Below are 25426 nucleotides of genomic sequence, written 5' to 3' on the forward strand. Positions count from 1 at the left end.
AGAGCCGTCAGCGGTGTATTGAGGTCTCCAAGTATGATTGTATTTTTGTTAGTTTTTGTTTTAAGGTCAATAAGTAGCTGTCTTATATATTTTGGTGCTCCTTGGTTTGGTGCATATATATTAAGGATTGTTATGTCTTCTTGATTCAACTTCCCCTTAATCATTATGAAATGACCATTTTTGTCTCTGAGTACTTTTTCTGTCTTGTAGTCAGCATTATTAGATATGAGTATTGCTACGCCTGCTTTTTTTTGGGTGTTGTTTGCTTGGAGTATTGTTTTCCAGCCTTTCACTTTGAATTTGTTTTTATCCTTGTTGCTTAGATATGTTTCTTGTAGGCAGCATATAGTTGGATTTTCTTTTTTAATCCATTCTGCTACTCTGTGTCTTTTTATTGGTAAGTTTAATCCATTTACATTTAGTGTAATTATTGACACTTGTGGGTTCCCTACTGCCATTTTATAAATTGCTTTCTGTTAGTTTTGTATCTAGTTTGATTCTTCTCTTTTGTTTTTCTATCATTTGTTTTTGTTTGTTTGTGTTCCATACTTCTTTCCTCTGTTGCTAACTTTTTTATGTCAAGTGTTTTTGTGGTGGTTTTTTCAAGGGTGGTTACCATTAAGTAATGAAAAGGGTACCTACCATATTCATTGTAGTACCCTATCTTATAGGTATTTCTGCACTTCATCGTCCTTTGCTACTGTTAATCTCCATCCTCTCCCCCCTTTTTTTCCTTTGTGGTCACAGTTTAAGTTTGGTTTTATTGTGTTCTTGGTGGAGCTGTTACTTGTGGTGTTGTTTTCTTTTGTTCTTTGAATCTGGTTGGAAAACCCCCTTTAGTATTTCCTGGAGTGGGGGCTTTCTGTTGATAAATTCTCTCATCTTTTCTGTATTTGTGAATGTTTTTATATCTCCTTCATACTTGAAGGATAGCTTTGATGGGTATAGTATTCTTGGCTGAAAGTTCCTCTCTTTCAGGGCTTTAAATATTGGGGTCCACTCTCTTCTAGCTTGTAGAGTTTCTGCTGAGAAATCTGATGATAATCTAATAGGCCTTCCTTTATATGTTGTACTCTTCTTTTCCCTGGCTGCCTTGAGAATTTTTTCTTTGTCATTGGTTTGTGTCATCTTTATTATGATGTGCCTTGGAGTGGGTTTGTTGGGGTTAAGAAAACTCTGTGTTCTGTTTGCTTCTTGAATTTGAGGCTTTAGTTCTTTCCACAGGCTTGGGAAGTTCTCGTCTATTATTTGTTTGAGTATATTCTCCATTCCATTTTCTTTCTCTTCTCCCTCTGATATACCTATTATTCTTATGTTATTTTTTCTGATGGAGTCAGACAATTCCTGTAGGGTTTTCTCATTTTTTATTATTTTTGAGTCTCTTTCTTCTTCTCTCTGTTGTGCCTCAAGTTGTTTGTCTTCTATTTCACTAATCCTATCCTCAATCTGGGCTGTTCTGTTAGCTAAGCTTGTTACCTCGTTTTTCAGCTCGTGAATTGAGTTTTTCATTTCTGTTTGATTTGTTTTAATAGTTTCAATTTCCTTGGTAATATATTCTTTGTGTTCATTGAGTTGTTTTCTGATCTCCCTATATTGCCTTTCTGTGTTTTCTTGTATATCTCTGAGTATTTTTAAGATTTCTATTTTAAATTCTGTCATTTAGCTCCAAGGCTTCCAATATGTTAAGTCTTTTCTCCATAGATTTTTCCCCATCTATTTGTGTTACCTCTCTTTCTTTTGTATCCATAATATTCGATTTCCTCTTTCTTATTGGCATCTGAGGGTGGTCTTGTTGATAGCACTAATTAGAATTAATAAAGAGTAAAAAGTAAAAAAAAAAAAAAAAGTTAAAACACCCCACAAAAAAAAAACAGTAATAATTTATTATTTCCCCCTTTTTTTCTTTCTTCTCTTTCCCTCCTCTCCCCTCCTCAGGGAAATATCGTGCCTATAATGGAGGGCCTGATTTGGGGTGAAGAGTTCAAGGGACAAAAAAAGGGAGTAGGGACCTACTAAATGCAAAAAAAAAAAAAAAGAAGAAAATTTTAGACAAGCATAAGATGATTTGCTTGTAAGTGATGGTCAACTAAGAGTTATAATGAGAGGGATAAGAGGGAGCCAGAAAAAAGGACCAAAAAAAGAATAATAAAGAAGAAAAAAATTAAAATAATAAGTAAAAATCTGTTGTATTAAGTGGAGCGAAGACTAAATACAATGGAGACCTTGGGTTGGGAGGACCCAAAATGCCACAAAAATAAACAAACAAGAAAAAAAACAAAAACAAAAGCAAAAAAGAAAAATAAAGCCAAAAAAAGCCTTGAGTCCCAAATTAACTAATTTGTTCGTGATTGAGGATTAAATGGGAGGAAAGTAAAACGAGAAAAGAAAAAACAAATAGAAAGGAAAAAATAAGAAAAAGAGAAAAATGAAGGAAGAAATAAAAAAGGAAGAGAAAAAAAACTAAATAAAGCAAATAAAAAAAAAACAAAAGAGGAGAGAGTGAGAGTTAAGTGTTTTGGAGTATAACCTTAAAGGAGGGTGAGGATGAAGAAGAGAAATAAAATGTAACAGTTATGGGTAGTGTAGTTCAAGAAAAGGGAAGCATAAGATGGGCAGAGAATAGAAGGACCGAGGTGGAGGAAATAAAGGCAATAAGATAGAAGAAACAAACAACAACAAAAAAAAAATTAGTGGAACAAGTTGTAAAGTCTGTGGATTTTTCTTGATTTTGAGAGGTTAACTTCTTCCTTTTTCTTTTCTCTCCCTCTTCCTGGTCGGTGACTCTGTACCCCAGGCTCTGCCCCTGTGTCACACTTAGGTAGGGATTTGCAGTTGATGGGATTCTATGGCAATGTCATATAATTGGCTTTAGTCTTGCTGGTAGTCAAGGCTTGTTGGTGTTTGCAGGGTCCAACGATGAGAGAGTTTGCTTTCCTGGATTCTCTCTCCTAGTCCCCCCTTCCTGAATTAGCAGCCTGGTGATCCAGCTATAAGGCTGCAAATGCTTCTGCCTGGGGAGTAAGAGGCTCAAAGAGCTGGGAAATCCCCACTCTATCCCCACTCAGTGCAAGGCTTTGGGGTAGGAGTTAATTGTTGTCAAGGTGACTGTTCAGCGCCTAGCATTCAGTTGGACCTCTCAACCCAGGCTTTCCACACTTTGTAGCCTGTTTTGGCTGGGAAGAAGAGGCACTAGTCTCTGCTTGCGACTAGTGTAGTATAGATCTTATTATCTGCCAAGTCCCTCTTGTTAGCGTTTATCCCTGAATATGGAGGCTCTATCAATCAGAAGTTGCCCCCGCCCCTTTAGCGAGAGGCACTAAAAAATATCACGCCTCTTGTCTTGGGTCGCTGAACTGAGAGAGATCTTATCAATTAGAACCGAGGGTGCGCAGATTTCATGGGTTAAGCTAATTTCAGTGATTGGGTTGCAGCTGTGCTCCTGAAGGTATTTTAGGCTGCCTGCGCGTGCCCCTCCCCCAACGCTTGATTGTTAGCTTGAATGGCTGGGTGAGTTGCCCCACCCACGGAGAGAATCTCCCAAGTAGAAGACCACCCTGGTACCTCTCCCGCTCGCCCTGCCGCTGGCGGCTGGATCGCACCAGGCACAGGATAATGGGGCACCCTGGGTGTGCGGGCCAGTAGGGCGCTCTGGGCGTGTGGAATGCCCAGGGCACGCGCGCAAATGGGGTGCTCCTGGCACCGGTGGCTGGGGACTCTCACTCGCAGTGCGTGGGCCTCTGGGAACGTTAGCGGTGCTCGCTCTGCAACCAGACCGGGCGCTCGCCGTTGGCTGCTCGCTGCTCCCGAGTGTGGGCGGTGCTCGCTCTGCAACCGTACCGGGTGCGCGCCAGCGGCTGCTCGCGGCTCGGAGTGTGGGCGGTGCTCGCTCTGCAACCGGACCGGGCTCACGCCCGTGGCTGCTCGCGGCTCCTGAGTTTGGGCTGACTCACCACAGGCGCACTCCCTTGCGGCTTGAATGAACGTCGCTGCTGTAGCTTCCTCCACACCCTCGTCTCTCAGATTCAAGTGATAACAGTCCTTTCGCTTTCAGTTTGTGTGGAACTCCGGAATGCTCCGAGGATAAATTTTTCTGTTTCTAGTTGATAAATTTGTTGTGATTTAGGGGAGATCTGTCGGACGCGCTGCTCACGGCGCCATTTCCGTGACGTCACTAAATGCCTACTTTTAAATTTGTGAACAACAGACATCTCTTGATTCACATATTTTCTCATTTCTTCTCTTAATAAAATTGAATTAGTCCACTTAGTTTTTAGCTTTGGATAATTCCCTTAACCATCTTTCTTTCTTTTCCTGTATGTCTTATTCCAAATTGCAGTAGAGGATTTTAATGCCCTTCCCTTTTCACAGGCCTCCCTGCTTCCACCTCTCAACCAGTTGTCTTACTCTTTAATTTTCATAGTAAACACTGATAACATATATATTAGTGTGTGATGAATTTTTTTACTTTGTCTATATGTGGATTTATAAAGCTAAAAGTCCATATTTGAAATTTGCATCATTATGACTATAGTGTGAGCTGAGTCAAGCAGGCTGTGATTTCTTTTTATAATGCAACTCACAGGCCTTTGGCTACTTGTAGAAGAATGACTGCTGGGTGTCTTCTTTTACCAGTTGCTCCAAATGAAGCCACAAGCCAGCTTGATATTCCACATTATATCTTCCTTTCTCAATCATTTTTGTTTTGCTGTTGAAAAAAAATAAATCTTTGCTTTCCAAGATTTGTTCTCATTCTATACATTGCTTGAAATTTATTTCATTTTCTTTGAGAAGTCTGTGGACTTTTTTTAGTTTCTTCTTTTTTAAAATGTATAATTCTAGAATATAGTCTTTTTATCAACTACTAAAAATCTCAACACTTTAGGCTTCCCAAATTTATTGGAAAACATGGGATATATATATATACATATATTTATCCTATGTGTATATATATATGTATATATATATTCCTATTTTTAATCTCCAGCATGGAATGGGTTTCTTTTATTAATTTAATATTATTATATTGCAGAATATTTATGTCTTGCATCTATTCAGAATGTTTTCATTTTTAAATTTTAAAGTGTACTACTTGGTCTTTGCTCCGATAAAATTATGTTTCCCCAGTAAGCTTATTCTTTAGTCTAATGTTCAGTATTAATGTCAATTGTCACATTATTTGTCTTAGATATTCCCAGAGAGAGCAGCTTAACTATGTCTAGAATATTTTTTATAATCCTAGTGGGTACAATTAATTGGGTTCAGGCTACCTGTCAGATATTTGCATATATTAAATATGATATGCCAAATGCCCATATAATAGGTAGTATTACCTCAGAAATTTAATACTATTCAAGCCAAATTAGAACTCAGATCGTCTGATAACTAAGTTCTCTCCCTATACAAGCTGCTTCCATATAACTTACTGTATAAATAAAAACAATATTAAAACAAAGCTATTAGGAGAGGAGCTAAAGATTATATTTTGTCATGTAATTTTTCTTATTAAACTGTGAATGTATTGAGAATTTTTATTAATGCTATTGTAAACATTATAAACTCTATTTCAAATTACTTAAACAAATGCCCCAACATTCATCAAAACATTAAGTTCAAAAGACAATCAGTTGGAAAACAGAGTAAGCTAAAAATAAATTAGAGAATAATACATTACTCAGATTAGTATAAAACTAGTAATTTAGGCCCTTGGCACATTTTTCAGAGAGAGCCCTTTAGACTTTGTTAATTGCAAAATAACTACATTGCCCACCTGCTGTCATCCTCGAGGCTCCTTGTTGCTTTAATTCTGGGGAAGGAAAGATGCAGCTGGCCCACCCATGTTTTGACTGAGACTCAAGATGGCCTGCTCAGCTTTGCCCCTTAAAACTGCCCCAGGGCCTGACTGGATAGCTCAATTGGTTAGAGCTTCATCCCAAAGCATAGAGGTTGCCAGTTCAATCCCAGGTCAGAGCACATATAGGAACAGATTGATGTTCCTGTCTCTCTCTCTCTCTTCCTCTCTCACTAAAATCAATAAAACTTTCCTAAAATCCACCCTTACCATCTGAGGATCTCATCTGCCAAAGGCGCCTGTGCTATAGTGGGGCACACAGAGGTCAGGAGTAAGAAGATAGATGTTCAAACCAAAACTCTGCCACTTACTTGCTAAGTGCAACTTCAGATTTATCTGCAGTGAGGGGAAAATAATTACCTTTATCACAGATTTGGTGTGAAGAGTTGTGAGCTAATACATGAAAAGTGACTGTCCAAAATTCAAGATGTCATACAGGTACAGTTATTTATAAGTTATCTCTAAAGTACTCAGATAGTGAAACGGTTGCAAATGAATGCCTTGTACTCTCTCTCATTCATTTGAGAATCTATTCCTGATGAAATTTCAGTTCTTAGGCCTAGTTGATTGTTAGATCAGTCACATCTTTATATGTTCCACAGCATGGGTCATATAATAGTCTCCTATTCTTCAAATCAATGCCCCTCACACATCTGATTTTTTGAAAATTTAGAAAATGAGCCCAGTACGAGGGACAGAGACTTAAAGGGCTCCAAAATTATCTAAAATTGAAGCATATTGACCTTTAAATGCGAAAGAGAAATGCAGATGTAACTGGGCTTCTGAGTCTCCTAAAAGTCAGCTAAAGGAGAATGCAGGGAGCAGAATCTTCACTCTTGGACCTGTGAATGGAACACAGCCATCCATGTACTTCATGTGTAACTGTGAGCAGTGTAAACCTAGCTGCCTCATCTGCTTCTTACCTACAGCATGAAGGTTGTAATGCCTACCTCAAAATATTATTGTGAGGGTTAAATGCGATCATGTACACAAAGGTCTTATACTTCCTAGCATATAGTCGCTTGTCAATATTGCTCTCCATTTTTCATAATTTTCAAAGACTTCATCAATACGTAGCCTCTATTTTTCAAAGGTATTTGCAATTATTTCTCAATATAACTAACTTTACTATGGTTGTAGAGAAAGAAACTATAAGTGTTTTTTTCATAAGCTTAGCCATTATCTGTGACAATACAAAAATCTCAAGAATCAAGATTTTTTAGTTTGGTTAAAACCACAAATTCTCATGATTATTAATAAAATATCTTGCATAGTGGTCTCTAAAAGTATGATATAAGATATTTGTACAACATCAATACTTTATAAAATATATGTATTATATACATATACTATATCTTTAAACACAAACATTGGAATTAGTGGGGTGAGGTAATCATACGATAAGAAGCAAAGGGAGGTGAGATTGAAAAATAGCAGATAAATGTCTTATCATCTCACAGATAAGTTTTTTTGTTTGTTTGTTTGTTTTTTGTATTTTTCTGAAGCTGGAAACGGGGAGAGACAGTCAGACAGACTCCCGCATGCGCCCGACCGGGATCCACCCGGCACGCCCACCAGGGGCGAAGCTCTGCCCACCAGGGGGCGATGCTCTGCCCCTCCGGGGCTTCACTATGCCGCGACCAGAGCCACTCGAGCGCCTGGGGCAGAGGCCAAGGAGCCATCCCCAGAGCCCGGGCCATCTTTGCTCCAATGGAGCCTTGGCTGTGGGAGGGGAAGAGAGAGACAGAGAGGAAGGAGGGGGGGGGTGGAGAAGCAAATGGGCGCTTCTCCTATGTGCCCTGGCCGGGAATCGAACCCGGGTCCCCCGCACGCCAGGCCGACACTCTACTGCTGAGCCAACCGACCAGGGCCACAGATAAGTTTTTTTAATCAAAGAGGAAGCTGAATTGCTTATAATTTTAATATTATTCTCTCTTGGTAAAAATTTTAAAATGTTCAATGCATATATTTATATAATGTACTTTTATTGTAAATTGCCCAAATGAGCAAGTCAAGTCGGTAAAAGAGCTCAAGTTCATTCAGGTCTTCAGTTCCCAAATCCAAGACTACCGAGTAACCCTCAGGCTCCTAGCACTTCTGATTTCTGATTGTGCCCAGTGAATCCAGCACACCTGTCTTACTACCCCTCTGCTTATGTCTTCACACAGGCAACTACGGAGAAAGTGGGATGGAAGCTTTCAAAGATATGTCAGCTAAGGAAGGGATTTGCATTGCTCACTCCTACAAAATCTACAGCAACGCAGGGGAGCAGAGCTTTGATAAGCTGCTGAAGAAGCTCAGGAGTCACTTGCCCAAGGCCCGGGTGGTGGCCTGCTTCTGTGAGGGCATGACTGTACGGGGACTACTGATGGCCATGAGGCGCCTGGGTCTAGCTGGAGAATTTCTGCTTCTGGGCAGGTGAGTGACAATCAGAAAATCCACGTGAAGGTAATATCAGGAATGTGGCGGTATCGAAGGATACCTTTAGGTGCACAAGCACAGATGTTTTGAAAGCGTAATCTGTGTAGTGTAGGTAGAATTTAAATATAAAACACACCAGAACCTGAAAATAATCATGGAAAATAAGTAGATGTACCATGTGCTGATTAATGATGATGACAGGAATAAACACATAAAGACAATGAGTCCTTAAGTCCTCTAAGAAATGACTATAAGCAATTAAGATGGGTTCTTAAATGCTTGCATCCCTTGGGAATTAAGCACATTTCAAACTTTCTGCTGTTGCTTTTGAAATTTATTTTGAGAATGGCTATGTAAATTTGTCTTATAATATAGAATCATAGAATTTGGGGTTTGAAAACAAGAAATTGCTTTTAGAATTAATTTTTAAAAGTGTTGGAAATTTAGCTCATTATTTTGTATAACAAAAGTCTTAGTACATTGCCTGATCACTCACATTGTTACTAGACAAGTTTCTAAAAGATTAGCTTCTACAGGGATTGACTTTAATTATCTAGATAATCCACTTGATTGCCACAGCTCAAGTCATTCATTCCCTGCTGATGCTGTGAATCAGGGCATTAGTCAAACTTCACCAGAGAAACAGAAACGATACTGTGAATATGTATGGCAAAAGATCCAGGGGAGCCAATATTGTAGTTCTGGTCCAAGAGCTGGCCGCCCTGAGACCAAGCAGAGACAAAGTTTCAGTTCAAATCTAAATATCAGAAAAGACCAATGTCCCATTTCATGCAAGCAGACAGGCAGAGTTCCCTCTAACGCAGCTTTTCCGTTGTATTCAGGTCTTCAACTGGTTGCATGAGGTCCTCTCATATTAGGGAGAACAATCTGTGTTACTCAGTCAATAGATACAATTGTTAATCTCATCTAGAAACAACCTCATAGACGCACCAGAATAATGTTTGACCAAATAAATGTCTGGGCACACTATGGCCCAAATTGTCACATAAAATTAACTACTGCAAAATAAATAAATAAATAAATAAATAAATAAATAAATAAATAAATAAAAAAATTAACTACTGCAATCAGTAAGATGGTAACATAGCCTAAACATATGAATGTAGTTCACCATTCTCTACCTTAAAAAAGTTATACAATCACATATCTTTTTTTCAGTAGGCAGCCAATTTAAAGAATATTGAAAACCTTCAAAACCATTACATCTTTCTCAATATTACTTTCCAAAATAGAAAGCCAGCTTACTTGTTATTAATTTTTTATAGCTCATTAAAAAAAAAAACATGATTCCTTTATTTTCCAAATGTTTAACTGACCTTCTGTGATCACACGTAGCTCCTGCTTGGCTATATTTTTAGATAATCACTTTATATACCTAATTCTTTTCTGTCTGATCAGATGGCTATAGTAGATTGATGGTACTATTTTAATGTGAGGCCAACTGTCCTTCATGACAGTGATATTGAGTGAAATTTTCTTTTTCATTGCTGTCTTACATTTTATCTAAAATCATCCTCCATTGGCAAGAATGACACACCAGTTAGTTCCATACAACCCAGGAACGTTGCTACTGCCAATATCCTTACATTCCAAAGCTCAGTGTTCCCACTGTGGTAAAAGAACAGGAAAGAAAAGATTAGCTTTAAACAATCCTCCCTTTCTGATAGGGAATAAGAGATTTTTGTACCTTCTATTGGCTTTTTTTGGCCAACATTAATAAGACAAATCAGTAGCATTTGTTTTCAGCCATAATTTGTCAACAAGTAATTGTTTTTTGATTGCATTCACACAAGGAAAATTGATTGATACTATATTTGCTACTTTCCATCTGAATTTTTTATTGCCAACAGCACCACAAGGACAAAATTCAATATTTTGAATATTTTAAAATTTATTCTGTATATGCTGTTTATAATAACTTCTCAAATTATTTAATTTATAAAATAATAGTTTCATAACCTTTAAATAGATTTCTTAATCCCTTCATTGGTTGGCTAAAATAGTTCAACATTGACTTAAATACCAGTTCATTTTATCTTTGAGCAATTTTTAAAGAAAAATCTTCCTTACTCTGAATTAAAAGAATAAGTTCCTGAAGTTTTCATCTGTTGGATTGCATTCTTGTTTTTATTTTTTATTTTTTGGTTTTGGGGAAGTATCGTGATACTCTTTCAAACATTTGGAAACAACAGTATGGTCCTCAGTCCTCATCATCTTCTCTTTGAAGCATTCCTATTTCTTTCATTACTACTTCTTCACAGTGAAGTGGCACTCTAGGTATGAACAAAATAATTTATATGATCATTTATCAAATATTGTATGCCAATTATTATGCTAAGTACTTTATACGCATTACTTTATTTTATTATTCATTTGACAAATATTGAGTGCCTATACTATATGTTACGATTCTTGGAATACATCAGTGAAAAACAGACAAAAGTCACTACTCTTATAGACTTTAAAGATGAGAGAACTAAAAGGTAATATGTACAATGAAAAAAATAAATTTAAGAACAACTTGCATGTTGAGTACTATTATCATCTCCATTTTATAGACAAGGACCTCAAGATTCAATAAATATTGAGTAATAATGATACAAAGAAGGCCATATAGATGTTTGAGATAAAGGCAAAATTAAAATAAGTCTGAGTAACTCTAGGGACTGAATATTTAGCATTGTGTTTTACTGCTTAACGGTAAGTTTAAGGTGATCCTGATTATATATACTAGGAGATCTAGGGTAGTGAGCTGAAAAACAAAATTTACTAGTTATAAGAGAGAATTTAGAACTCCTACTCACTCTGATTTTGTGAGAAACTGATTCTCCAAAAGCTTCGATGACATGGTCAAGGTTAATAACCATGGCTGTTAATCCAGTGCTTTTATCTTCTAGCCTGTCTCCTGTAACACAAAAGCAGAGAAGAATTTATCATCTAATAGCAATTCCCAGTTCTTCATAGATTGTGCTGTATAAGGAAACTGTCTTACATAATTCAAATGTGTTAGCATTTTTAAATTAATGTCCCCCCTTAAAAAATCCTGTTCAATTCACCCTATAACTCCCCTTAGTATTTTAAGATTATTTTGTTTGTATATATTCTCCCAATATCTTTATGCATCCTCTTTCCACCCCCGATTTAGTTTACATGGATGGTTCTTAGAAACCAGAGGTCAAGCTATGAGAAAAGAATCTATATTCAGAATTTTCTAGTGGGTTCCACATGTAACAAATTTAGTTACTTATACCTCTTCTCAGTGGGCTTGGGACAGCCAAGTTTAATAGATCACTCAACTAAAATGTTTGGCAGGACTATGATAACTACTGCTAAAACAACCTCATCTATCACATATCTCACTATCTGTGCTGCTCATCAGTAGAATGTTAGAGTGATACAGACCTGGAAACTGAATCTTTTCATTTGAGATTTGTTGTCTCACTGCCAATACAAATGTCTTGTCCAAGTCCCTGAAATACTCTTGCTAAACACATTGGCTCTGACAACAGGATGAGATCAATAATCTAAACAAAAACGACATTTCTATAGAGACTTATTTTTCTAGAATGGATAGTGTTTTAGGTCTTGACCTTAGAAAATATTATTTGAGATATATTTTTTTCTGAATTATAAATCTGAATATGAACTGGGAAATAAGGACCTATTTTTAGCAAATTAATGATGTAAAGATCACTTTATCTTCTCTGTGATTAACTAAAACTATTTATTTATTTAGATCAAGACTTTCTGTCCTTTAATATGATTATTGTTACTAGGCCACAAGAGGAAATGTACTTAAATTGTAAATACCATTCTGAATTATAACTGGTTTTTCTTAGTAGGAAGTCAAGCTACAACAATACTTTCCAAAATGAAAAGGACAAGAGCTTTTTCTAATAAATATTTTTATAGATAGAATTACAAATAATTGTTCTAGTAAAGCTATGATAGTAGCTATTAACCAGAAGTAGACATTAATTTTTATTCCTGTATAGCACCAGAGTATTTATTTCAAATTAAAGCCATTTGAAAACAAGTATACCTGTATTCCATTTGGACCACTCAGTGTCATTTAATTGTTATGTGAAAAAAAAAGAGTGATTTTCATTAAATGTCTATATATGCTAGGAGACAATCAGGAAGGAAAAGAAAGTAGGAAGGAGAGGAGGGGAAGCACATAAGGGGACGAGATGGTAAGAGATGAGAGGAAATGAGAGGAGAGAGAGAGATAGAAACAGAGACAAAGCACTAGTTAAATTCTCTGAGCAATACTGAATAGGTCAAGTTTTAGATGATTTTAAACTTAGTACTAATATCCCCAATTTTATAGAGGAGAAAATTGAGACTTAAAGAGAGTAAATGACTGGGCAAGACCATGTCAGTTTCTCAGCAGCACAATGAGAGACATTTTTTAGAAGCATAAATGTTTCTACACTTGTCATAAGCTCAGTTTACTTTTGGTTTATTTTATTTTTTCTATTTTGGATCGTTATTTGAAAATTAAATAAACCTAATAAATGCCTTGAAAATTATTGAGATTTTGGAAAAAAATTTATAATGCAAATAAAACAGCCAAATTATGCACCATTTTGCCTGGATTTGTCTTATTCCCTATCTACAGTGAATTGGAAAGAACAGGCTAATTGCATAATATTCATTCTATGAATAACCAGTCATTTAGATGCATATACCCTAGGACAATATGTAACATGTTTTAAACCATATGTGTAGAGCACAGAGTAAGGGGACCATGAGTGAAAATTTTGGAAAGGAGCCTAGTAGAAAATATTTTCAGCCTTGTGGCATATTGATATTTATTCCATTATTAGATAAGAATTATTTTGTGGAAATGATAATACAATATGTGTAATTTTTTTTCAAAAGATAATCCTAGGATATAGATTATTGGTTAGAAGAGTTATGGCACATACAGGAAATTGAAATCCCTAACAAAAGTGTTACTGTTGACTAAGACAGTGTGGATGATGAAAAGATGGCAGACCAAGAGCTTCTTATTAATTAAAATATGCTTATTACCTTGCTTTTGGAGGTGATATTAGGGTATAAGCAAACTCATCAAAACATGTACATTAAATACATACAACCTGCATATTACGTACAACTCAATAAGTTGAAAAGTAAATGTAAGAGCTGCTGATGTGCTGATATTATAGGGGAGTATGGGGAAAATGTCAAGGATGATTCCTAAATTCTTATGTTGTATAACAACATGAATCATGATACCTTTAGTGAAATGAAGACAATTGAGGAAAAAATCATGTATGAGGTAAAGGGGAGATTATGATTTCAGTTTTGGATAAGTTGATCTAATGTGCATTTCAAATATAAATAGTCAAGAAAGTAGGAGACTATATGAGTCTGGAGCTCAAAAGAGATATCTAAGCTGTAAATAAAAATGAGTGAATCATATGAGTTATTCAGATATATAAGTGGAAGACATGAATGTATAGAAGAATTCAGAGGCAAAGTCTAAGAACTTGAGAGACAAAGATGGTGATGGAATAGGTGTACGTATCAACTTCCACATCCCAGAACCAAAGTGGATTACAACTTAATTTTAAAAACTATCATCTGGAAAAACCAACTCTGGTCTAAACTAAGAGGCTCTTTAACCAAGGATCACTGAAGAAACCACACTGAGACTGGTAGGAAAAGCAGAAATCCAGAGAGGGCTTCCCAGCTCCTGGAAGCAAATGACAGCTCGAAGGGACTCACATGGCAGGAGTGAGTTTAGCGGAGAGGGGAGGGTTCTAGTCCCTAGGAATGATGCTCAAACCTGCAGCCCCAGAGCCTAAAAGAGGCACACAGACAGTATTTAGCTGCAAAACAAGCCAGGATAATGTTTGTGAGAAAGAGACAGATTTCCCAGACCCTGGATTCTTCTTAAAGGGACTGCACAGAAAACCTCTTTTACAACCACTCACCCAGGACACTGGGGGACGGGGAGAAATGAGAGGACTGGAGTATTAGGAAGAGAGTGTAATCTAGGACACACAGGGAGAAACACTTTGAGGGACAGACACCCTAACCCCTGGGCTGAGTCACTCCCCAAATCTAAAGTAAATATTTTTCCTGAAACCAGCAATACCAGCAAAGGGAAGCAGGGCAGCAGCCAAATGGAAGCTCTCCTGCTACAGTCAGAGTAGAGTCACTTAGAAGGAGGGAACCATAAGGAATACAGTATTAAATGCTAAGGTCTGAGCTGCATTGCCCCCACCCACACTGCTGAGTGCTCTCTGGAGGGCGGGTGGTAGTGGTGGCAGGACACAGAAGCGCAGTCCTGTTGGTGAGGGCAGAAACCAGGCCAGCCACGACTGAGGCCTGGCATGAGCTCAGTTCCACCAGGTGGGGGCAGAGGCTGAGGGAAGCTTTAGGGGAGTAAGGGGCACATAAAAGCGGTCCAAACCAGCTGTGGTCCAGGTGAGCAAGAGCGGGCCCGCCTGAAGCCCCACCCACAGGGGCGGAGCAAAAGCAGGAGAACAGGCGAGATCTGCGGCTGAGCATAGGTGTGCAGCCCAGCCCGTGATTCAAAGGCTTGCTGCTCCGGCATGGCACATTGGCACAGCTGCACCTGTGGTGGTAGGGCAAAGGCCAAGGAGCCTGGGCTTGTAGCTAGGGCATGTGAACACAGCCCTGCCTGCAGAGGAGAGGTGGAAACTGCAGCATCTGCCACAGCAGGCCAACACTGGCAATGCCCAAACCCAAATGCCAGAGGCAGTGGCAGAGGGGGTGGCAGGCCAGCAGAGAGACCACACCTAGGGAACACAGAGGCCATAGCCATTGGACTCCTGTGGCCACACCCTTTTTATACATAGACAAAATGAGAAGGCAGAGAAATGCAACCCAAATGAATCAAGAGAAATCCCCAGAAAAAGACTTGACTGAGTTGGATATATCCAAATTACCAGATGCAGAGTGTAAAATAATAATTTTTAGGATGCTCAAAGATCTTAGAACAACAATGGATGGACATAATGAGCATCTAAATAAAGAGATAGCAAGTATAAAAAAGGACATTGATATAATAAAAAAGAATCAGTCAGAAATGACAAATACAATATCAGAAATGAAGATCACAATGGAAGGAATTAAAAGCAGAATGGATAAAGCTGAAGATCGACTCAATGAGTTAAAAGACAAGATAAACAAAGGCACAGAAGCAGAGCAGCAAAAAGAAAAGAGACTCAAAAAGCCTGAGAAAACTCTAAGAGAGCTCTGTGGTAACATGAAGAGAAATAACATTCACATTATAGAGGTTCCTAAAGGAGAAGAGAAAGAACAAGTGATAGAGACCTTGTGCGAAGAAATCATAGCTGAAAACTTCCCTAAATTAATGCAGGAAAAAGTCACACAGGTTCAAGAAGCACAGGGAATTCCATTAAAGAAAAATCTAAAGACATCTACACCAAAACACATCATAATTAAAATATAAAAGCTAAGAGATAAAGATAGAATACTAAAAGCTGAAAGAGAAAAGCAGTTTATTATCTACAGAGGAGCCCCCATAGGGATGACATCTGAATCTCAATGGAAACACTTGAGGCCAGAAGGGAATGGCAAGACATATTCAAAGTAATGCAGAACAAGAGCCTACAACCAAGACTTCTTTATCCAGCAAGGCCATCTTTTAAAATTGAAGGAGAAATAAAAAGCTTCCCTGACCAAAAAAACCCACAAAAATCCTCAAGGAATTTATTACAGACAAACCAATGCTGCAAGAAATGTTAAGGGGCCTGTTGTAAACAGAACAAAGGAGGAAAAGAATATAGAAAAAGAGGAATGTAGCTTTAAAGAATAAAATGGCAATAAACAACTACGTATCAATAATAACCTTAAATGTAAATGGATTAAATGATCCAATCAAAAGACATAGGGTAGCTATGTGGATAAGAAAACAGGACCCATATATATGCTATCTATAAGAGACACACCTCAAAACAAAAGATACACATAGACTGAAAGTAAAGACTGGAAAAAAATATTTCATGCAAATGTATATATAAAAAAAGCTGGGGTAGCAATACTTAATATCTGACAAAATGGACTTTAAAACAAAGACCATAGTTAGAGATAAAGAAGGTCACTACATAATGATAAAGGGACTGATCCAATGGGAACATATAACCACTATAAATATCTACGCACCTAATATAGGAGCACCTAAATGTATAAAGCAGATTTTGATGGATATAAGGGTGAGATCAACAGAAATACTACAACAGTAGGGGATTTCAATACCCCACTAACATCACTAGACAGATTCTCAAGAAAGAAAATTAGCAAAGAAACAGCAGCCTTAAAGGACACTCTAGATCAACTGGATTTAAGATATCTTTAGAACCTTTTACCCTAATGCAACAGAATATACATTCTTTTCAAGTGCTCATGGTACATTCTCTAGGATAGACTACATGTTAGGGCACAAAAGGGGTCTAAACAAATTTATGAAGATTGAGATCATATCAAGCATCTTCTCTGATCACAATGGCATGAAACTAGAAATCAACCACAATAGAAAAACTGAAAAATACTGAAACACTTGGAAACTAAATAGCATGTTATTAAATAATAAATGGGTTAACAATGAGATAAAAAAATAAAAAAAATTCTGAAATGAATGATAATGAGCATACACCAACTCAAAATTTATGGGACACAGCAAAAGCAGTACAGAGAGGAAGTTTATAGCATTACAGGTATACCTTCAGAAGCTAGAAAAAGCTCAAATAAATAACTTAACCCTGCATCTAAAAAAACTAGAAAAAGAACAGCAAGTAAAGCTCAGAGGTATTAAAGGATGGAAATAATGAAGATCAGAGTAGAAATAAATGACATTGAGGATAAAGAAACAATACAGAGAATCAATGAAACCACGAACTGGTTCTTTGAAAAGGTAAACAAGATTGATGAACCTTTAACCAGACTCACCAAGAAAAAAAGAGAGAGGACTCAAATATATAAAATGAGAAATGAGAGTGGAGAAATAACAGTTGACACAGCAGATATACAAAGGATTGTAAAAAAAAAATACTATGAAGAACTGTATGCCAAAATATTAGAAAACTAGTAAAATGAACAAATTCCTTGAAACATATAATCTTTCAAAAATCAATTTGGAAGAATCAGAAAACCTAAACAGACTGATTACAATAAATGAGATTGAAACAGTTACCAAGAAACTCCCAACAAACAAATGCCCTGGGCCAGATGTCTTCACAGGCTAATTCTACTAAACATTCATAGAAGAACTAACTCTTATCCTTCTCAAGCTATTTCAAAAAATTCAAGAGGAAGAAAGGCTTCCAAGCTCCTTTTATGAGGCAAGCATAATTCTGATTTCAAAACCAGGCAAAGATAACATAAAGAAAGAAAGTTACAGGCCAATATCCTTGATTAACTTAGCTGCTAAAATCCTCAACAAAATATTAGCAAACCGGAATCAGCAATATATAAAAAAATCATACACCATGATCAAGGGGGATTTATTCTGGGGAGGCAAGGCTGGTACAATATTTGCAAATCAATCAATGTGATTCATCACATAAACAAAAGGAAGGACAAAAACCACATGATAATATTAATAGATGCAGAAAAAGCATTTGATAAAATCTAGCACCCATTTATGATCAAAACTCTCAGCAAAGTAGAAATACAGAAAACATACTTCAACATAATAAAGGCCATCTATGACAGGCCCACAGCCAACATCATACTCAATGGGCAAAAGTTAAAAGCAATCCCCTAAAGATCAGGAACAAGGCAGGTATGCCCCCATTCAGCACTCAAATTCAATATAGTTCTGGAAGTCCTAGCCACAGCAATCAGACAAGAAGAAAAAATAAAAGGCATTCAAATTGGAAAAGAAGAAGTAAAACTATCATTTTTTGGTGATGATATGATACTGTACATAGAAAACCCAAAAGTCTCAGACAAAAAACTACTGGATCTGATAAATGAATTCAGCATGATATCAGGATATAAAATTAATACTAAGAAATCAGAGGCATTTTTATACACCAATAATAATCTGTCTGAAAGAGAAATTAAGAAAATAATCCTCTTCACTATTGCAACAAAAAAAAATTAAGTACCTAGGAGTAAATTTAACCAAGGAGACTAAAGACTTGTACTTGAAAAATTAAAAAACATTAATAAAAGAAATCAGGAAAGATACAAACAAGTGGAAGCATATACCATGTTCATAGTTGGGAAGAATAAACATCATCAAAATGTTCATTTTACCCAAAGAAATTTATAAATTCAATGCAATTCCTATTAAAATACCAATGACATACTCCAAAGATATAGACCAATATTCCAAAAATTCATATGGAACCAAAAAGAACATGAATACCCTCAGCAATCTTGAAAAAAGAAGAATAAAGTAAAGTATTACACTTCCACACTTCCTTATATACTATACTACAAGGCCATTGTACTCAAAACAGCTTGGTACTGGCATAAGAACAGGCATATAGATCAATGGAACAGAACAGAGAACCCAGAAATAAACCCACACCTTCATGGACAATTGATATCTGACAAAGGAGGTAAGAGCATACAATGGAGTAAAGACAGACTCTTTAACAAATGGTGTTGGAAAAATTAGACAGCTACCTGCTAAAAAATGAAACTAGACCACCAACATACACCATTCACAAAAAGAAACTCAAAATGGATAAAAGACTTAAATGTAAGTCATGAAACCATAAGCATCTTAGAAGAAAACATAGGCAGTAAGCTCTCTGACATCTTTCACAGCAATAGATTTGCTGATTTATCTTCACAGACAAGTGGAATAAAAGACAGGATAAACAAATGGGAATATATCAAACTAAAAAACTTTTGCACAGCTAAAGACAATAAGAACAGATAAAAAGACAAACTACACAATGGGAGAACATATTCGACAATACGTCCAATAAGTGGTTAATAACCAAAATTTATAAAGAACTTGTAAAACTCAACACCAGGAAGATAAACAATCCAATCAAAAAATGGGCAAAAGAAATGAATAGACACTTCTCCAAAGAGGACATACAGATGGCCAATAGGCAGATAAAAAAATGTTCAACATCACTAATCATTAGAGAAATGCAAATTAAAAGCACAATGAGATACCACCTCACACAAGTCAGAATGGTGCACATTAATAAAACAACACATAATAAGTGCTGGCGAGGATGTAGAGAAAAGGAAACCCTCCTGCACTGCTGTTGGGAATGCAGACTTGTGCAGCCACTATAGAAAACAGTATGGAGATTCCTCAAAAAATTTAAAATGTAACTGCCTTTTGACCCAGCCATTGCACTTTTAGGAATGTATCCCAAGAACACCATATCACTGATTCAAAAGGAGAAATGCACCCCCGTGTTTGTGGCAGCATTGTTCACAATAGTGAAGATCTGGAAACTGACCAAGTGTCCGTCAGTGGACAAATGGATTAAATAGCAATGGTACATATATACAATGGAATACTATGGGGCCATGAAAAAAAAAGAAAATGTTCTTTTGCAACAACATAGATGGACCTAGAAACTATTATGTTAAGTGAAATAAGCCAGGCAGAGAAAGAAAAATATCAAATGACTTCAGTCATTTGAGGAATCCAACGAACAATGTGAACTAAAGAACGGAATTGAGACAGAGGAGAGATCAAAGAAACCAGAGGAAAAGAGGACAGAGGGAAAGGGGATGATAGGAGGGGATAAACCTGAAGGGGAGGGAGGGAAGACGCTATGGGGAGGGCAGTAAGGGAGATGTTGAGGAGAATACAGGGGAGGGGGATGCATTTAGGGCAACACTAGAATCTATGTAAACACAATAAATTAAAATAAAAAGCCTAAGAACTTAGCTTTGAGATATCTGAAATTTTAATGTTTGGAAAAAAGATAAACTATGATAACAAAATAGAGAGACAGATCCAGAGATAAAGAGAAAAACCAAGAGAGTATCTTGTCATCAGCCAATGGAAGAGAGTGTTAAAGTCCAGACCACCAGTGTCAAATTATTCTATGAGAACAAGTGAAAATAATACTGAACCAGCTTTTGGATTTATTGAGATGGAAGTAATTAATAATTTAGCATGAGATGGCTGAATGGAGAAATAAAAGCAGATTCACTATAAAGTAGTTAATAAGTGAGGAGAAAGTAGAAAATGAACCCATGGCAAAAAGCCACTGTTTTGCATCACTAAGCTAATAGGAAATGGAGAATCATAAAAATTTATCTCGAAAAAAATCAGGTCAAGAGAAAGATTTTTTAAAAGAATATTTTTATTTTTTCTAAAAATATAATTTATGATCATAAAAATAATTTAAATGGTGAACACAGCTATATAGAAAAAAGCATGTATTTTACCACAGCTGTATCAACATAGGGTATTATGAAATTAATTGGTATTTGCTGGTTTTATTGGTAAAATTTTCATCATTATTTTTTAATTTGTAGTTATTGAATTATGACTGAGATTATACATCTTTCATATGTCAATAAGTATTATATATTTCTATTTTCTACAAGCTACCTAAGCAGGCATTTTGTCCTTTTTTCTGTTTATTTTCATTATTGATTTACATAAAAATCACTTTATAAATTAAAGAAAGAAATTCATTGACATATGTAGCAAATATTTCTCTTCGTCTTCTTTAATTTTTACTTTATTTATAGTATTTTAAACAATGCCAAACTTTATCTTTCAGTTATTTTCTTCACATTTTTCTTTAATGACACATGGGATTTGTATATTGCATGTAAAGGTCAGCCATAGAAATTTGTTTAATGGGTTGTTTAATTTTAGGATTCAGACAGGATAAGAGAATTTAACAAATGAGGGGAGTATAATTATATGAAATCCCCCAAATATGAGAATGAGTGATAAAGCATATATGGAGGAAGCAAGCTGAGAAATTCAACTTCAAAACTGGCATAAATATAAACTAAATCAAAGGTGGAGATAGATATATTTAAAGGCTTGAAAATGGAAAAACCTTAATAGTTCCTCTTTTCTTTGTAAATTTGGAGGCAAGAATGGAGGGTGTGTGTGTTGTGCAGGGCATGAGGAGACAGTGGGTTGAGAATTTGTCATTAGAGAATGGAGAACCAGAAAAACTACATCGTTTATAAGAGGTTTCATTTATTATCTTTATTGTATATTACTCCAACTGTTAATAATGGGGACAGAAGATCTAGCTTTACTAAAATGAAGAAATATTCTTAAAATGACAAATTTAACATTTGTATCAGTACTGTCACAGTGTTGTATGGAATTCTCGCTGTTGTTAAAGTTTTAAAGGTTGATTTCACAGCCCTGTTCTCAAATTAAGAACTAGAAGAAGTGAGTCCTGGAGATTTATGCATATCTACTAATTAGCATCATTCACCTTTGACCAAATGGAACTCCTAATTCTGCCCCCAACGTCAGAGTCACAGGCAAAGTTGGGCAATAGTAGGACTTTCCTGCTTCAGAAAATGGCTTTTAAAATGACAATAGGGAAACCCTTCAGTTCAGAGGGCAGACTACTGCAGAAAACTTAGGAGCTGAGTCACACATGCTCAACTCTAGTTTCACTGGACAGATAAGGCACTCATTCCTAGAAGTGAAGGGAGGGAGAGAGTCGAGAAAAGCTAGATGTTTTCTTTCTATGCTTTTTCTTCCTGGAAAGTGGAAATCTCTGACATTCTCCCAATAAAACGTGAAGAATAGACTAATAAGATATTAGTCTATTCCTCACAACTCTTTTCTGAAGTGGGTAGTTAATATTAACTGGATTTACCAGTGAAGACTGTGAAGCTCAGAGACATTACTTGTCTCATCAGTGCCCCATGCTTACTAGATGTGCCGCTGAAGTAGAAATGAAACCAGTTGCTTTGAATGATGCTATGGATCTGACAAGTGCATATGCCCAGAAGGAGAACAGAGGGCCTGGATGTTATTGGACAGGGAAGGATTCCTATGTGAGGAATGGAACCCACCAATGGCTCTGGTGACTTCTTTTAGTACTAGGGTTTGTGTGTTAGAGGCGTCTGCACTTCAAAGGCTTCTGGCAGCTTTATAGCAGATTGTACTTCTAATATTTGTTTAGAAAACTTTATAAACAATCAGATGATAATAATAGCTATTATTTTCTTTGTGTAGCAAGCACTGTCCTGAGTGGTTGGTTTTTATGTGTTAATTTATTGACTTTTATAACAATTCTTTTTTCATAACAATTCTATTTGAAAGCTATTAATATTAACCTCATTTTATTGCTGAGGAAATGAAGGCACAGAAAGACAACTAATTTACCTAAGATTATACAGGCTGTAAGGGACAGAGAAGGCATTGGAAGATAGCCTATATGCTTAACTACTATCATGAACTATCTAGATCTTTGATAATCCTTAATTTCAATAATAAAGTTGATCCAAGGCCCTGGCCGGTTGGCTCAGTGGTAGAGCATCGGCCTGGCATGCAGAAGTCCCGGGTTCGATTCCCGGCCAGGGCACACAGGAGAAGCGCCCATCTGCTTCTCTACCCCTCCCCCTCTCCTTCCTCTCTGTCTCTCTCTTCCCCTCCCGCAGCCAAGGCTCCATTGGAGCAGGGATGGCCCGGGCGCTGGGGAAGGTTCCTTGGCCTCTGCCCCAGGCGCTAGAGTGGCTCTGGTCGCGACAGAGCGACGCCCCAGAGGGGCAGAGCATCGCCCCCTGGTGGGCAGAGCGTCGCCCCTGGTGGGCGTGCCGGGTGGATCCCGGTCGGGTGCATGCGGGAGTCTGTCTGGCTGTCTCTCCCTGTTTCCAGCTTCAGAAAAATACAAAAAAAAAAAGTTAAAAAAAAATAAAGTTGATCCTTATGGCATAAAATATTGATTTTTCTATGTACTAAAATAGACCATCTTTAATAAAGGAAAGCAGTAATTAAAGATGATTCTGAAAGAGAGATTTTTTCTTTTTTTAAGTAAGATAAGTAAAACCTAGAGCAATTCAACATCCTGTAAATCAGAAAAATTCAATTGACTAGTCAGTCTGTATTACTATTTTTTCTTGAAAACACTCTACTAAAATTTAGTTTTCAGAAAAGAGAAAACTTTAAAGATGCTTTATAAGAATGATCAATCATCTGTGATGAAACGAAGACAAACAGAATATTATTCTGTGGTGAAACCAGGTGAAATTCATCTGTTCTTTCATTGTTTTCTATTGTAGAAGACTGATATGATTTGGTGGATGTTACATGTTTCTCTAAGTTGGAGGGCACTGTGATACACCATTCTAAAGCACTGTTGACAAAGTTAAAAACCATGGGCCAAATCCAGCTCACTTCCTGTTTTTTGTAAATAAAGATCTATTGTCAAACAATCACACTTATTTACACACTGTCTATGACTGCTTTGGGGCTATAAAATAGAGTTGAGTAAAAGTGGTAACAGAGACCATATATCCCATAAATCCTATAATATTTACTATCTGGCCCTTTTTAAAAAAGTTTATTGACCCCCAATCTAAAGATTTTCATCTTTGAAAATGGTTCTGTTTGCTTACACAATATTTAGGACTTATGCTTTGAATATTTATTCATCAGTAGTCATGGTTTGCACATAAACTCCACTTTTTCATTTCTCCTTGAGTTTTTAAGGCTCCTCTGGATCATTAGATCAGACAGTTCTAGAAGTGTAGGTTCAAGTCAAGGGTGCAGATTTAAGTGCTGTGTTTATCAGCAGAGAATAGACCAAGAACAAAGCTTTTTGTGATTTTAGCATCCTGGAACATAATGTTCAAAGTCATTGGAACATACAGTATATTTGAAATGCCTCCTATTCAATCCTGAGTGATTAATTTTTTTTCTAAAATAAAGAACATGCTAATTTTAGTAAAGAATATACTGTTTAAATGTAAATATTCACCCTTATAATAAAGATTTTTTCTCTCATTTGCTAAATTGGATTGATGGACATGGATTAAAATTTGTCCTGTCTTTCTCTGTCCATCTTCCCCATTTTCCTGAGGGTTATTTTTCTAAACACTAATTTAATCATTCAATTCTTCTACATAATAATCTTAGTTGACTCTTTTTTTTTCTTTCATATTCAAATTCCAAATTTAGCATACACGACCCTTCCAAATATGGCCAATCATTTCCCATTCTACTTAGAGGTGAGATTTAAAATATTTAGCACCTGTTAAGATGTGTGCAATTAGAGCAGATGAAATCCATAACCAAAGGGTGTAACTCTGTGCCAATGCATGCCACCTAAACATCAGAACTGACCCACTTCTTTCTCTAGCCCTCCAACCATGTCCAAGTCTTCACCTTTCCTATATCAAAATTCTTATAATTTCCCAGAGATACCTGGCTCACAGTATGACCTACACTCTCTTCTCCTTGGAAAGACCTCTTTGTATTTCACCAGTGACACCCAAGTTTATCATTTAAGATATTCCCCAACAGTTCTGAAGACTTCCTGAACTCTTATCCAGCAGGACTTCTGTAGATCCCTTCAAGCCTCTGCGCATTTTCATGATGTTTCATTCCCCTTCCACTGGAATATGAACTCCTAGAAATGTGGGCAGAGGTTTATTAATATTTGTGCCTCTAGTACCGAATGTATCATTCATCATTGAGATTGGATGTGGCTGCACAGGAAAATCCAATGTGACAGTCATTTAAAGGTAGAAGAAGGTTCTCTCCAACTCCTGTCAGCCTGAGTGAAGGACAGGTTTCTCAGGCCCTTACAGAGTAGAAAAGCAGAATGAATACATGTCATTTTGTGAGGAAGCCAAAAGCCCATGCCGTAGGGCAGACTTAGTTCCTGAGAACACACTCCGTGTGATTTTATGGCAGAGATCTGTTTCATAGGTTTTTGTATGAAATGATGAGTTTCTGGCCTTTGTAAAACAGATTAGTGAAAAATGAAATACTTCCTCTGAGGCTAAACCATGCAATCAACTAATAAATTGCTTGCAACGGTAAGAGTCAAATGATTAGTAAGAAAGTGAGACAAGAAATATGAATATGTTTGGACACATGTCTTTGCTGTTTCAAAGGCTTTTGGTCTTTCAGAGAAGATGAAAACAGGTTTAGTTTCTTTAGTTCTTTGACCTTACATGAGACCTGCCAACTAAGAAGGTAAATGTTAA

General features: G+C 36.7%; 1 protein-coding gene across 5 annotated transcripts in view; it reads left to right on the forward strand.

Moving 5' to 3' along the window:
• Nucleotides 1-25426, forward strand: part of GRM5 (glutamate metabotropic receptor 5) — a 526023-nt gene that overhangs the window by 190927 nt on the left and 309670 nt on the right. For all 5 annotated transcript variants that reach the window (XM_066248572.1, XM_066248563.1, XM_066248590.1 and 2 more), the window contains one exon: nucleotides 8017-8266. In XM_066248572.1, coding sequence (XP_066104669.1) covers nucleotides 8017-8266 — 250 coding nt within the window. The remainder of the gene's footprint in view (nucleotides 1-8016; nucleotides 8267-25426) is intronic.

This window comes from Saccopteryx bilineata, chromosome 1, assembly GCF_036850765.1.
Source record: "Saccopteryx bilineata isolate mSacBil1 chromosome 1, mSacBil1_pri_phased_curated, whole genome shotgun sequence".
Lineage (NCBI taxonomy): Eukaryota > Metazoa > Chordata > Mammalia > Chiroptera > Emballonuridae > Saccopteryx > Saccopteryx bilineata.